The sequence below is a fragment of the Palaemon carinicauda genome, chromosome 3, assembly GCF_036898095.1.
Source record: "Palaemon carinicauda isolate YSFRI2023 chromosome 3, ASM3689809v2, whole genome shotgun sequence".
Taxonomy (NCBI): Eukaryota; Metazoa; Arthropoda; class Malacostraca; order Decapoda; family Palaemonidae; genus Palaemon; species Palaemon carinicauda.
In genome coordinates this window covers 133832182-133847634 of record NC_090727.1, presented here as the reverse complement: position 1 = coordinate 133847634, position 15453 = coordinate 133832182, and the positions used below count along the sequence as shown (strand labels likewise).

Below are 15453 nucleotides of genomic sequence, written 5' to 3'. Positions count from 1 at the left end.
AGCTAATTGGTATGTTTGTACTATAGCATCTGACCGGCCGGGAATCGAACCCCGGTCCAGGATGCTTGTATGACAGTGACAGTACCATTTAGCCACGAAGAAAGATAGAAGTCAATGGGAATTCTTCTGTACATATACCTGTCGAATTCCGGTTTTTTGTACTAGGAATAGAAGTCAATCTACCTTCACCTTCGTAGCTAATTGGTAGGTTTGTACTTGACATTCGATTAATGATATATTTTGCACATTTAGACGTGTGTTTTTTCATATTCAAATAAGCCATATATTTTAATACATTAATGTCTGGATTCTATTATTGACCTCGGGATCAGAGTCCCAAGGCGAAACCACTCAAAGACAAAAGCATCTGACCGGACGGGAATCGAACCCTGGTCCAGGATATTTAGATTAGTCTTTTGTAGTTTATCAGACTAGCAAAAGGTACATCTGCTTGAATTTTATAAAATCATTTACCTCTCTCTCTCTCTCTCTCTCTCTCTCTCTCTCTCTCTCTCTCTCTCTGGAACAAACTACCTCTGGAAATAAGAAAATGTACAAATATTAGTTCTGATTTATTCAAAAAGAAACTTAAGCAATATTTTTTTAAATTTTACTTGAATGTATATATATCCTAGATTTTTACAATCCAATTATTGTGAATTTTATGTAAATAATTTATATTATGTAACAGAATAACCATTTTATAATGAAATAAAGGTTTTTGACTTTGACTCTCTCTCTCTCTCTCTCCTCTCTCTCTCTCTCTCTCTCACAAATTCCTCGTCCCATGGGAACCAATTCTCCCTTCTCCCTCCCTCTCCTATCACCATCAGGACCCTCCCCACTCCAACCCCCCTCCCATCTGCTCTTCGCTAATCAAATCTCATAGGACAGAGCTGGTCGGAGAGCGGAGAGTCCCTCTGCTGCTGCCTTCTGTAGCTGCTGTTATCATGTGATTGGTTGGCGATTGTTTCAAGCTGTTTTTATTTGGTTGTTGATTGTTTCACGCATTTTTTTATTTGGTTGGCTATTGTTTATAGCTTTTTTTTTATTTAATTGGAAATTGTTTCAAGCTCTTTTTTTTATTTGGTTGGCAATTGTTTAAAGCTGGTTTTTATTTGGTTGGCAGTTCTTACAAACTGATAAATTGTTTATTCGGTTGGCGATTGTTTCAAGCTGTGTTTTTGTTATTTGGTTGGCTTAAAGCTTTTTTTTTATTTAATTGGAAATTGTTTAAAGCTGTATTTTTTTAATCGGTTGGCAATTGTTTAAAGCTGGTTTTTATTTGGTTGGCAGTTTTTACAAACTGATAAATTGTTTATTTGGTTGGCGATTGTTTTAAGCTTTTTTTATTTGGTTGGCAGTTGTTTAAAGCCTTTTTTTATTCAATTGGAAATTGTTTAAAGCTGTTTTTTATTTGGTTGGCAATTGTTTAAAGCTGGTTTTTATTTGGTTGGCAGTTTTTACAAACTGATAAATTGTTTATTTGGTTGGCGATTGTTTCAAGCTGTTTTTATTTGGTTATTGATTGTTTCACGCATTTTTTTATTTGGTTGGCTATTGTTTATAGCTTTTTTTTATTTAGTTGGAAATTGTTTGAAGCTTTTTTTTTATTTGATTGGCAGTTGTTTCAAGCTGTTTTTATTTGGTTGTTGAGTGTTTCAAGCTGTTTTTTATTTATTTGGTTGGCAATTGTTTAAAGTTTTTTTTTAATTAATTGAAAATTGTTGAAAGCTTTTTTTTGGTTGGCAATTGTTTAAAGCTGTTTTTTTTATTTAATTGGAAATTGTTTAAAGTTTTTTTTTTTATTTGGGTGGCAATTGTTTAAAGCTGTTTTTTATTTGGTTGGCAATTGTTTCTAACTGATAAATTGTTTATTTGGTTGGCGATTGTTTCAAGCTGTTTTTTTTTATTTGGGTGTCAATTGTTTAAAGCTGTTTTTTATTTGGTTGGTAGTTGCTTCAAACTGAAAGATTTTTATTTGGTTGGCGATTTACTGGCTTTTTTATTTGGTTGACGATTATTTCAAGATTTTTTTTTTTATTTGGTTGACGATTGTTTAAAGCTGTTTTTTTCATTTGGTTGGCAGTTGTTTCAAACTGATAGATTATTTTATTTGGTTGGCAATTGTTTCAAGCTGTTTTTTTTTATTTGGTTGGCAATTGTTTAAAGCTTTTATTTTATTTGGTTGGCAGTTGTTTCAAACATATATTATTTTATTTGGTTGGCGATTGTTTAAAGCTGTTTTTTTTTATTATTTGGTTGGCAATTGTTTAAAACTTTTTTTTTATTTGGTTGGCAGTTGTTTCAAACTGATATATATTTTATTTGGTTGGCGATTGTTTCAAGCTTGACAAATTGTTTCATTTGGTTGGCGATTGTTTCAAGCTGTTTTTATTTGGTTGGCAATTGTTTCAAACAGGAAAATTTAGTTGTTTTATTCGATTGACGATTGTTTTAAATTCGATTTTTTTTATTTCACGTTGCAAAATTGATTCATAATTTTAGACTTTACTTCTTAGTATCCGTTTGGTAATTATTTTACATTAACTTGTATTTTCTTAACAGAATCCGTTTGATGACTATTGATGTTAATTGTAATTTGTTCAATGTAGTTTTTATGTATGTTATTTTGTGATGAAAACTTAGAAATTGTTAAGGATATTTATTTATTTATTTTTTTTTTATTTTTTATTTTTTTTTTTTTTTTGCTCAAGAATGAGTAGGCCTAGTGACATTTTATTTTATTGAGAAGATTAGCATAAGAAACATGCAAACCTTTGCCTTTATATATATATATATATATATATATACATATATATATATATATATATATATATATATATATATACTGTACATGATTTATTTTTTATACATGTATACGAATGTAATATTCTTAAGCATACACATAATTGTGTAATAATTTATCAATACTTTATTGGTTTTGATAAACTTTCATTGCAATAACCAATGATAATTTATCAATAATTTATTAATTTTGATAAACTTTCATTGCAATAACCAATGATAATTTATCAATAATTTACTGATTTTGATAAACTTTCATTGCAATAACCAATGATAATTTATCAATAATTTACTGATTTTGATAAACTTTCATTGCAATAACCAATGATAATTTATCAATAATTTACTGATTTTGATAAACTTTCATTGCAATAACCAATGATAATTTATCAATAATTTGTTAATTTTGATAAACTTTCATTGCAATAACCAATGATAATTTATCAATAATTTATTGATTTTGATAAACTTTCATTGCAATTACCAAGGATAATTTATCAATAATTTGTTAATCTTGATAAAATTTCATTGCAATAACCAATGATAATTTATCAATAATTTATTAATTTTGATAAACTTTCATTGCAATAACCTATGATAATTTATCAATAATTTACTGATTTTGATAAACTTAAATTGCAATAACCAATGTTTAAACCTTCACCTCCATATCATAATCAACTTTTCTCTTCCACTTCAGGTGTGATGGTACTCTCTTGAGAAATCGTCAGCTGCCACCCTCCCCCAAGAAGGCTTTTGAGAAAGAGCGGGTGGGCGGGCAGGCGCGATGTGGGGCGGCGTGGGTGTGGTGTGGGTGGTGGCGTTGGCGGTGGTCGTCGGCTGGACCAACACCGCCTATTCTTTGACCGGTCCTGATGTTTGCAGTAAACAGGAAACGTAAGTCTTATTGGGAGAGAGAGAGAGAGAGAGAGAGAGAGAGAGAGAGAGAGAGAGAGAGAGAGAGAGAGAGAGAGAGAGAGAGAGAGATAAATGAAACCAATGTTGAAGTGCCAGCGTTACTCCTCATGTATTTCACTGTATGCAATTACTAAGGGATATTTTAGGTGTTCTTTCATCAATTTTAATGTGGGGCGGCTGTAGTTTTATGTAGTTATTATATATGTATATATAATGTATATGATATATATATATGTGTGTCTATATTTATACATATATATATATATATATATATATATGTGTGTGTGTGTGTGTGTATGTGCGTGTGTGTGTCTATATATATATATATATGTGTGTATATATATACATATATAATGTGTTTATATATATATATATATATATATATATATACATTATATATATTCAATATGGCTATGGTATTTTTTAATTAGAAGCCTCTTTTCGTTCAACAAATAAATGTGAGTGCCATATGTAATTATAGAGAGATAAAATAAAACTTAAATAAATTCAAGATAATATAAAGTAAACTAATTTCCTTAATTTTTCTTCAGGTACACGAGTTTAGTCAACGTATCGTATACTAAAGCATACCGGGTTCGAACATATACATACTGCTTCAGTATTCCGCCCAAGTGCTCCAAATATAAGATTGCGTACAAGACTTCATTCAAAACACAGGTGGGTTGAAATGTAATGTTTGTGTATGAATACATACTTGTATGTGTACAATTCAGTAATTGTTGTTTTTCTATCAGTATATTATTCATCAATATAATAAAAATTGCAGAAATCTTACATTAACAAAATTGATTATAACTCAAGACTCCCCTTTTCTCTGTTGTATGATTTAAGTCCCTAACTCCATATTGAAGATGAATTCCTGTATATCTAAGATTATTCTGTGATTTTAGTAAGGAAATTATTTTTTTTCTATGACTCCTTTGAGGATCTGTGTTCGGTATGAGGTTCAATTAACCGACATTATTTGGAAATGATTGGTTAATTATATGATAAAGATATAAATGAATATATATGCTTGTTGACAGCTCAAAGGTCTTGATGGTTTACACATTTATAAGTCTCCTATGAATGGCAGAGACTAGAGACAAGACAATATAATAGAAACTGACTATGTAAACCCCTTATCCATCAAAGAAGGACCTGGGATGGCCAGGCAATGGTTTGGCTGCTGGTAAGGTTGCAGACACTACTAGAAACCAAAGACAGTAAAAGGAAACTTTTAATCTTTGTTGAATTTCGTGAGCATTTGCATTTGGCCACTTTAGTTAGGTGTATTGGCAACAGATGGCGCTGATTTAAGCAATGCTGTCGCCAGTGTTGCCAGATATGGAGATTTATCCCTAGATTTGGGGATTTTGGGTGTCTAATGGAGATATTCTGTACAAATTTCTATGAAGAAGAAACAAAAATTAGTAAATCTTTATATTGTTGCAGTTAGCTTACTTGCCCTCTATATAAAGCATAGTGAGTAATTTCTATATAATTAAAGCCTACACGATCAGAAGAAAATATATTTGTGGAAATGGGGATTTTTGGGTTGTTTTGAGGATTTTTATGCTAACCCATCTGGCAACACTGTTTGTCGCCATTTGTAGAACAAGTATTCCATTGTGTGTGTATTGTCACCACTAAAACGCATTTTCCTCCCATTTATTGATCCCAAATTAAGGTAAGGCTGTAATTTAAATGTATACATCATTATAACTTGTATAACATCTTGAATTTTATCAATATCCGAGATTGTAAATTTAATCAGGGCCTAATAGAGGCTAACACCATTTCGAGAGGCTCTTATTTTTACTAATGTAGGCGCAAACTCGTACCTCAAGAAACAGGAATCATATTAAATGATGAGAGTGTTTGCAATGTTTTATATACATTAGATACACAGCCTAATCTCAACTTGCTGTTTGTAAATATATGTAAAGTCTCAAGATTAGATGTATTCTAAAGGCAATATACATTTTCAGGTGTGTAGTAACAATAATAAATGTATATACTGTACGTATTGGACTTTGAGTAAAACTAGAGAACACGGAACTACATTTTCTGTAGGTAAAACAACTTTTCCTACTATAAATATTGTGCCTTCAATGGATTTTACCTTAATTTTCAACCCAAATACATCTATACCCAGTTGTGGAAAGAGCTTCCTAAGCGGGTAGTTGAATCAGTAGAACTTCAAAAGTTCAAACTCGTAGCAAATGTTTTTTATGTAGACCAGGCTGACATGAGACTTTTTATAGTTTATATATGACATATCTGTTTTTGACGTTGTTAATATGTTATGTATGACATACTGTATCTATTTGGACGGTGATACTGTTTTTAGAATTATTTATTAATTTGCTTCCATTTATTTATTTCCTTATTTCCTCTCCTCACTGGGCTATTTTTCCCTATTGGAGTCTTGGGCTTATAGCATCTTGCTTTTCCAACTAGGGTTGTATAGACTGTTCTCCCATTATCCCCCCCCCCCTTCCGGCGGACACAGGTGGGAACCTGGGACTTTTGGGTGGGCGAAAACAGGAAAAAATTTATTATTTACCCCTTTTGAGGTTCGCCAAAGGCCGCAGAACCCATCCTAACCTAACGTAGTTCCCTGATCACAGATCTAACTGTTTCCCCCCGGGAGCCCCTTCTCAGGTCACAGACCTAACCCCTGGGGCCAAGCCCTCCTGGACCGCCTTCCCAGGTCACAGCCCTAGCTGGGGGCAAGTCCCTTGGACTCCCCTTCCCAAGTCACAGACCTAGATGTAAACAGAATTAAAATGAATATTTTAGGGAAATAGGATGCTAATATTTTGTGTAATTTTTCATTGATTTATTATGCATCCAAGAGAATAATGTTTAGAGAAGAAAATGATAGTACGGTATTACCATATTTATCGATACGCCAGTAAATTTTCGATACACCAGTAAATTTTCCTCACCTAAAACCCCCAGTTCCCTCCGGGTGGCCCCTATTACCGTAGGATATATTGAGGTATATCTTGTTAACTATTTATTTGCAATGGAAATAAAGGTAATTTTTTAAGAAAATGGGAGTTTTTCTCGCCAAAACCGCATTCCTTCATTAGTAAAGTTTTTTCCGTATTCTATAATAATGCCAAATTTTTTATTAATTCCTCGTCCTATATAAAGAAAGAAGTTCCTCTGCCTATGAGAAAATAAATGATCAAGCAATAAGCTACATAGGTATAAACAAGAATGTAGGTAGCCTAATGAGTAGTACAATTTTACACATATATGGAAAATTGCAAGATTAATAATAGTATACAAATTATTGGTCTATTATTATAGTAACATCTGAACCCTCCAAAATATAGAACTCTGTAACATTTCTTAAGTTATAAAATTAGTTGGGTGCATTAGCAATAGGTGGCACTGATCAGGTAGTATACAGGCACAAGGTTTTTATAGGTGGGCTTTGCGGTCTTTCTTTTACTGTCTTTGTTGGAAACTAGAGAGTTTGAATGGGTCTCAAACTCCCGTCCAACATATTGCAAGGCAGGGACATTCCCAATTGGCTACCACAGTTGGTCAGATGAGCAGTCAATATGAAAGTGGCAGATTGTCAAGATGAAAAAAATACTTATGGGAAGGCTCGGGAAAGATTTTGATATGTGAAGGCTTATAACCCTGATGTTTTCTAAGGAAGATAGATCACGGAACTGTGACGAGCCGAGAGAAGGTTGTGAACTCAAAGGCAGTATGCAAGCAACTGAGTTAATTTATTATAGAACTCTCTCCTTTGTATACGAAACTTCAAGACAACAGGAAATTTCATGTTCGAAAGACAGACAATGTTACATAGGGGAAACGTAGACATGTTTATTCTGGGTCTTTTTAGTGCGAGGGAAGAGCGAAGATACAAGCATAATATATACAAAATGAATTATGTACGATCGTGTGACACATGGTTGGTACAGAACCCAGGGGAATGAAGAGAACATTTACTATGTATTACCACATGAATGAATGGCCTTCCTGACTCCAACACATTTCTATAAACTGTAATGATAGCGAGAACTGGTGTGAAGAGAAAACTTTTGAATGATGATTATGGTGGTTATAGTGATGAATTTTTATAATTTAAAAAAAAAAATAGAGAATGAAAGGTTATGGATATTCCAAATCAAATTGGTGTTACACAAATGAGATTAATAGGATTTTACAAAGTAACAAATGTTATGAGGATTAATGAGGGAGCAAAGAATGTTTTTTAATTGGTCCGATGCCAATATCTGAAGTGATAGGAGTTTGAAACTTGAATAGCCTGCCGACATGATTTCAAGAATAGTAGATCTAACGTTAATGAATGAAAGTATCCTTTATCTGAAAAAGTTGCTATACTTACTTCTCAAGTAGACACATTTAAAGAATCCTTTGGCATTTTCCATTTTAATTGTCAGATCCATATTATCATAATAAGAAAGACTTGTTTTACAATCTTTGGGGTGTCCACAATTGAAACCTCCGGAGGTGCATCTTGGCTCAAAACTCATAAAGCCATACTTTAATTTTTTCAAAAACTATCTTGAGTGATAGTTAATGGAGGCAAAGTGTTGATCATTTTTCATTTTTACCAATCATTGAAAATCAATTGATGCATCTTGGGCTTTACCACATGCACTTTGCCTAAGGGACTGTAGATAATACAAGGTTCTACGTTGAGACCATGATCATGCGACGATTCCACAATCTTTTTTGAAAGTTCATGATGGTAATAAAGTGGCTCAAGTCTAAGGTCATTTTAACCCTTTTACCCCCAGCCTCTTTGGAAATTTCCAACCCTTAACCCCCAGGGGGTTATTATTTTCCCAGTACATTTTGCAGTATATTTTTTTTTAAATTCCTCTAACAGCCTTAATTTTTGTCATAGAGAGGTCAGGTTGGTCTCATTCTCTTGGAAAATGCCTGAATTTTTAAAAAAAATTATCAAAAATATGAAAAAAACAAAATTTATAGCATTTTTTTGCAAGAGACGTACCGGTACGTCCATGGGGGTAAAAGGATGGCTTTTGTGAAACGTACCAGTACGTCCTTTGGGGGTAAAAGGGTTAAGGTGGTTAATATAGTAACCTGTACCTACATTCTGTAATGCAAGTTTCCTAGGGGTATGAATGCAAGTCCGTCAGTCTTGTCATGTATATGCAGTGGACAGGTAACTACATAATCTTGCATTTCAGAGCCAAACGAAAACGCGGACGGTAGACGTGTGCTGCTCGGGCTATACACGTGTCCCTGCCGAAGACCGATGCATACCAATATGCTCTCAAGATTGCATTCATGGGGTCTGCGTAAAGCCAGATGAGTGCCGCTGCGAGGCTGGATATTCTGGTCCGAGCTGTAATATAAGTAAGTATAAGAAGTTTTTTTTCTCTGTTGCGAATAATCTCATAGGCTATTTCCATTGGGTAAGGAAAGAGAAAGAGAGAGTTAGTGTGTAATTATTGTGTAATCGTGGGTTTTAAAGATAAATATCTCTCTCTCTCTCTCTCTCTCTCTCTCTCTCTCTCTCTCTCTCTCTCTCTCTCTCTCTCTCTCTCAATATGAATATGCTTTTATTACAAAAAAAGTTGAAACAGTTTGAACAGTGTACATTACATCCCTTGCACTATGCAATATTTACATTAACATTATTCTTGGCATTTGATTGCCTTTGGTCATAATTTCAGCTTTAAATAACTGAAGTCATGACTTTAACAGTTGAAAATAAAATGAACATTTTATACAGGCACTGATACTTTTTATTACAATCCTGGAAATATTTTGGTTTATGGTAACTGTACTGTAAATTTTATGTTACTTTAATGTCGGGATTTCTATAATTTTGCAATTTTAAATAATTCATGTAATTTTTCAAATGTTATTAATTATTTAACCCTATTACTTTATGAAACACTAAAGGTGTCCAAGGTTTCATTGATTGTTCTTAAAGAAATAGAATTTGATTGTTAATGATTCTCTTGTTAATTCAGAAACAATTTTCATTAAGAAATGCTTATGAATTATCTTTTATATAATGCACTGAAGTGATAAGAGCTTTTTATTAATTCTATAAAAACTCATTTGCTCTTAATATTATAATTATGGTATGATTTTTAATGCAAAAGCATGTATTGCACAAGTTAGCATTATATGCCTTAAGATTAACTTACTGTTTTTGTGGTCCTGAATAAAGGAAGAACATTTTCACATCCAAAGGGAAGTTCAGGATTCCATTGAAGAGGAACATTGAACTCTTTCTTAATGTTACATATTTTTAACCAGTATTACCGGGATCTAGAAGTGCATAACAAGCTCACTTTTTAAAGGTACTTTAAGGGGCCTCTTAAGCCCACAACCTCCCCCCCCCATAAGAAATAAGATAACAATCCCCAGAATACAGTGAATACAGAAATAACCTTATTGATGTTCTCAGTCCTTCAATATGCTTTTATTTCCTTTTTTTTTTTTTTTTCTAAATTCAACATGTTATCACAGCCTGTTATTAATGACACTGGCTCTTGTCTGCTACCGAATAGGCACCGTGCTGGAGTTACGTATTGACAACAGCTCAGTTCACAATGCTCTGACCCCGTGCTCTGGTCCACTATGCTACGTTTGTGAGTAGCACCTGGCATTCTTCCACCACCCACCTGTCTCTTGTTATGTTCCATTTGCACAGTTCGATATTTGGCTGTACAAAATTTGATTTCAAGAAACTTATAAATTCGTTGTAGTTCTATCCATATAAGCATACTTTAGGTTAGGTGTTTAGTTATCAAGTTAGCTTCTGTCAATGTTTAAGCTCCCTTAAACCCTGGAAACTACGAAGAGAAAGTGAGATGGCGGTATACGAGCGCTTAGTTGTAACTAATACTTGTCCTTCATGTTGAATTGCAAAAAATAACTGTTTAACTAGATTTTGAGTTGTGGCAAATTAACCAAAGTAAGCCAGCAATTTTGTTTGCATGAAGTAACAACAATCGAATCACTTTAGTATCCTTTCTTTAATGGATTGTAAATAATAGAATACTCACTAAAACTAGTTTAAGCAAGTACCGTATGTATCGTATTGGCCAGTAGCTAACACATTTCATTGGACACTGCCTGAACTTTGAAATACATTTAATTTTTCTGGGGGAGTACTGTCTTAGGAATCATACTGAAGCAAACGAGAAAGTAGTTAGACTTTAGGTCAGAATATTCGTGTAATATTAAAGGTGATGTATTCGTTAAAAGTACTATTTAAAGTCTGTCGAGCAGAGTGGGGCTAGTCCAGTTAAGGTTTTATAGATGAAAGTAAAGGCAGTCTTTAATATTTTTGTTTAGAGTTAATTTTGCGTGCTTTAAAGGAAACTTTTGATTACGGTGGAAATGAAGACACCACTCGTTGAAATGCGAGGTATGAAATCTAGATTTTGATAGTTACAGAATTCTTGAAAGATATATTGTATTCTAACTAGTGCTTAAAGTACGAGTCTTATTCTAAGGAAACATTAAAGCTTAGCTAGATTACCGTATGGTTTTAAAGATTGAGGGACGAGTGAGAAGAAATAAATTAAATAGAAAGCAATTTTGATATGACAATTACGTTTCATTACTTGAAATCAAATACAGTACCAAATGAGCCAAGACTACTGGTATCAGTCATTCGTCAGTAGCAGCATTGCCTCAAGACCCTTCGAAAGTTCTATTTGAATTATGATATTACTGAAGCTTTTTACTGCTTTTGATTTTCCAATATCTAATGATATTAGTAGTCACTGGTTTCATTATCGAGAAGAATCCAAAATGCAAAGATCAGTATTGTCCCCCTGGTGAAGGTAGCTTCCCAAGTTGTCACAGACTTGTTTTGAATTCCAAATGGTGGGTGGAGGTGGTCAGAATTGGTGCTAGCGGTTATAGAGTTTTGGTGCTGGTGGATGTGGTTTTTAGGGTTCTTGGAGAGGTACATAAGCCGCCTCGTGTCCACAGTCCCGCTGGGTTTCACTTGTGACTTTGTGTTTTTAACAACTGCCAATTAATAGTAGCTATAAGTAAATAAAACTAACCTTTTGGTTGTGGATGCGAGGGACTTTGGGCTCTGGTAAGAAGAGGAAATAAAAAGTGTTGCTTTGTCTTGAAGGTGCTCTGTGAACGAAATGTGTTTTTATTTTATTTTATTGACGAATGTAGCTACGCTTTATACCTTTTCACAAAATTCCAGTTGTTTTTGTTTTCTTGCATTTAACCCTTTTGAAATCTTGCTTTTCAAAGTACATGTGATGGCCAGTTGGAGATACTGTACAATGCTCGCCTTCGTATATGTAATTCTCAGTGTTGATGCTTTAAGATAAAATTTTAACCACTATTATATAAGTTGAACATATTTTGCATATGGTAAGTCTAGCATTTGTGCGTAAAATTAAGAGAGTAATTGTTTGATTTAATCTGAACCACATTACTGGAATCCTAAGTGCATTGCTGTACTTGAATGCTATTTTTTCCAACGTCATACAGTACGTAATCATGGGTACGAGCTCTAGAATTGTACCGGCTAAAATACAGTGTACTGTATAATTATCCTAGCTATATGTAAATCCACCAACAGTCATGGCTGGCATGGCTTGTTGATTCCATCTTAATCATTTAAAGTTCAGCTAAAAACTAAAAGAAATAGGATTTATCCAGAATTGGTGAAAGTATCCTAAGTATTGATCTACTTGTATAGCCCACTTAGTATGTTGTAATACAAAGTTCCCTGTATATATTTGACTTCATGTACAAGTCTTATAGATCACAGGTTGCAAGTATTCATGTTACAAATTAAATACTCGAAAGGTGGATAGATATTTTTTAGTTTTTTAAATGCATCAACAGTAGTAAGAATCTATTATGATTACCATATCAATATAGCCAATAATTTTTCACTTCCTTGTTGGGTTAAAAATTTTGAGAGAAGACCAAGGTTTTTTTTTTCCCCATGCAAAATGCAGAATTATTACTTTATATACACTCTTGACTTTAACAAAACACACCTTGTTTTAATTGCAGTACTGTATGTGCAAAGCAAATCGACGACTGAGTTTGTGTACCCTCTACTTCTCAATTTTTGCTTTCAATTGAGATCTATTTCTCAATATTATTATTAGTATGATTTATGTTAGCAGCACCATAGAGCTTCACATTTTGATTTCTAGTGAGTTGAAATAAAAACAAGGTAAAGCATAAGTTGACCATCTGAGTAAGAGGCGGCTAAAAGAAATGGCTGGAAAGTAAAAAAGCTCAAAGTAGTGCTGCTTAGATAATATGATATGGTTTTACTTTTTTAAAAAGACTGCTATAAGATACGAGCACATGCTCACACTTTCGGTATTTTAGTTTTACTATATTTTAAAAAAATTATAAAATGTGAGTATGTGTACACTTTTATTTCTGGTGTGCGTGATATGTACAACACGCTCCCAAAAACACAATCAGAGGAAAACGAGAGGAAATTGCTATTTCCCAACAGCGGCAAAAACAAAGGCTGCAAAAGAAATCACTTTTTTTATTCTTTCCTTTTATATGGTTTTAAACTTGTGACCATTAATTTCAATGAATAGAACGATACGGTGTGGTTGCAGGAAATCAGTGAGATAAAAAGGAACAGTTAAAAAGTACATTAAAAAAAGGATTGATTAAGAAGCTTATAAACAAGTTTCTAATTTTAAACTTTTCACTAGCCATAAATTATAAGAAGTTAACATTAAAAAAAAGAGAAGTTACATTGTTGAAGGAATAGCCTTACAGGATGCTTGTCTTAGTTTGCTCAAGCAGTTGGTTAAAGTATGTGAATACTGTATTGTCGTTACATATTTGTTGATTTTATTTACACTTTGCAGGATGTGGAAAGCTGGCACAGCATAAATTTTGATATATTGTATATATTCTAAATCCACCTCAGGAAAATTAAGCTGAACTAATCAAAGATGTTTGGAATATCTCTAAATTAATTGTTTACTAGAGTGCTAGAACACTTAGAGCTGTCCCAGTTATGACTAATATTTATTACCCATGAGTAGAGAATTGAAATATTTCATCTTTGTAGATATGTAATCCCATAGAACAGTAGAGAAGTTATAATTTGTGAAAAATATTATATGAACATTTAAAATAATTGATTTTTACTAATTTTTGAAGCTCATACACTAGTTCATGCATTGATTTTATCTCCTCTGGCCAACACAAAATGGTTTGCAAAGAATTTATGAATTTTAATTTTTATTTTTGAGTCGGTGACTGGGTAAAAAGTATAATCATTTTTCCTTTTGTGTTACTTATTCTCTGTTCCTGTCTAACGTGAACTGACCCTACCCTTGTTTGTTTCCCTCGGCCCACAGAAATGAGGGGTAAGTCATAGACGGCACACACGTCGCCAAGTCATAATAGATATACATTGTACATTGGCTGATGCGCATTTAGCCGTGGAGAGCTTTGCTGATGTGCTTTACAGTCACATTTTTAAGATTTTCAGTGTTTTTCTTACGTGGCTCATTGTTCTTAACATTGTTTTAATCCTAAATGTTGAAATCTGTTGCTCTTTATTAATTCTAATGTTTACTCTGCATCTACTTTTGCTTTTTTTTCGTAATTGTGTGATGATTTATCTAGTCTTCTCTTAAGCTTTGATGTGAATTTATGGAATTTCATTCTTTTAAATGTGACTTGAATTGTTTTTATTGTTGCGCTGCATCCAAAATGCTTCGGTTCTCTCAGGTTGATATCTAGGTTTTTAAGTGTTTGGGAAGTGTCATATATAGTGTTTCTTAGATAAAACACCACCACTTTTTGTGATCGTATAGTTTTTCATACTTTTTGCATCCAAATTCTAAATAGAAAGGAGAGTAGACTACTATTTTTTTTTATTCTTGATGATGTTTTACTGTTAAAATTTAATAGTTTTAAGACCATAAGTTGTAGCTGGACTTTGCATGCTTAGTATAAAAAAAAAATTAAAAGATTGTAGTATTCTAATACAGTACATTAATAAATAATTTCAATATAACTGTACTTGATACCGTACAGCGGAAATTAAGGCTAACAGTAATTGTCTAAACTTTTAAAGATTGTTATTTAGTTTATATAACTTACACATTTGCTTCTTTGAGGATATACTGTAACTTAATAGCTCTAAATCACCTTCTCGTGGTGATAGATTGAATAATTGCAGTATTGCCGTTGTAAAGCTGATCATTTGCAATATTAGAACCTCTTGCGTATAAGGTGTGGCTAAGAATGTGCTTGAATAATTATTTGTAAAATATATTTAAATATGATTAAAATGCTTTTGACAAAAGCACCTGTTAAAAAGTGAAAATAACACCTGAAAGTAACATTTAATGCCATTAATATAATTATTTCAATTAGCATGAATGAAAATAATCATAAACTAAGAATGCCAAGATTAATTAATAACTCTATTTGGCATCGTTAAGTAATTTATATACTTCTCTAAAATGTTGTAATTACTTTTTCAAAACTAACAAATTTTAAATAACAGAATTTAAGTTTTTATACGTTGGTACTGTAATTAGAAGACAACACTCCATTGAAATTTCAAATTTTGGAAAGGACGATTATCTTAAATAAATTCATATACTGTAACTGAATTTGTATATTGTGATAAAGATGGCTTTTGGATAAGTAAATGATCAGAGCTACAACTTGGTTTCACTTGTAGATGGACAGCTAAGA

General features: G+C 32.8%; 1 protein-coding gene across 7 annotated transcripts in view; it reads left to right on the top strand.

The window, feature by feature from the left end:
* Positions 1-3501: 3501 nt before the first annotated feature.
* The window catches only part of LOC137638547 (protein draper-like), a 56545-nt gene continuing 44593 nt past the window's right edge, over positions 3502-15453 (top strand). For 3 of the 7 annotated variants that reach the window (XM_068370690.1, XM_068370688.1, XM_068370687.1), the window contains exons 1-4: positions 3503-3705; positions 4278-4404; positions 8940-9108; positions 10278-10358. In XM_068370690.1, coding sequence (XP_068226791.1) covers positions 3596-3705; positions 4278-4404; positions 8940-9108; positions 10278-10358 — 487 coding nt within the window. In that variant the 5' untranslated portion in view covers positions 3503-3595. Of the gene's footprint in view, positions 3706-4277; positions 4405-5364; positions 5417-8939; positions 9109-10277; positions 10359-15453 lie in introns of those variants that run through there. The other 4 variants (XR_011044154.1, XM_068370686.1, XM_068370689.1 and 1 more) reach the window with 3 other exon arrangements.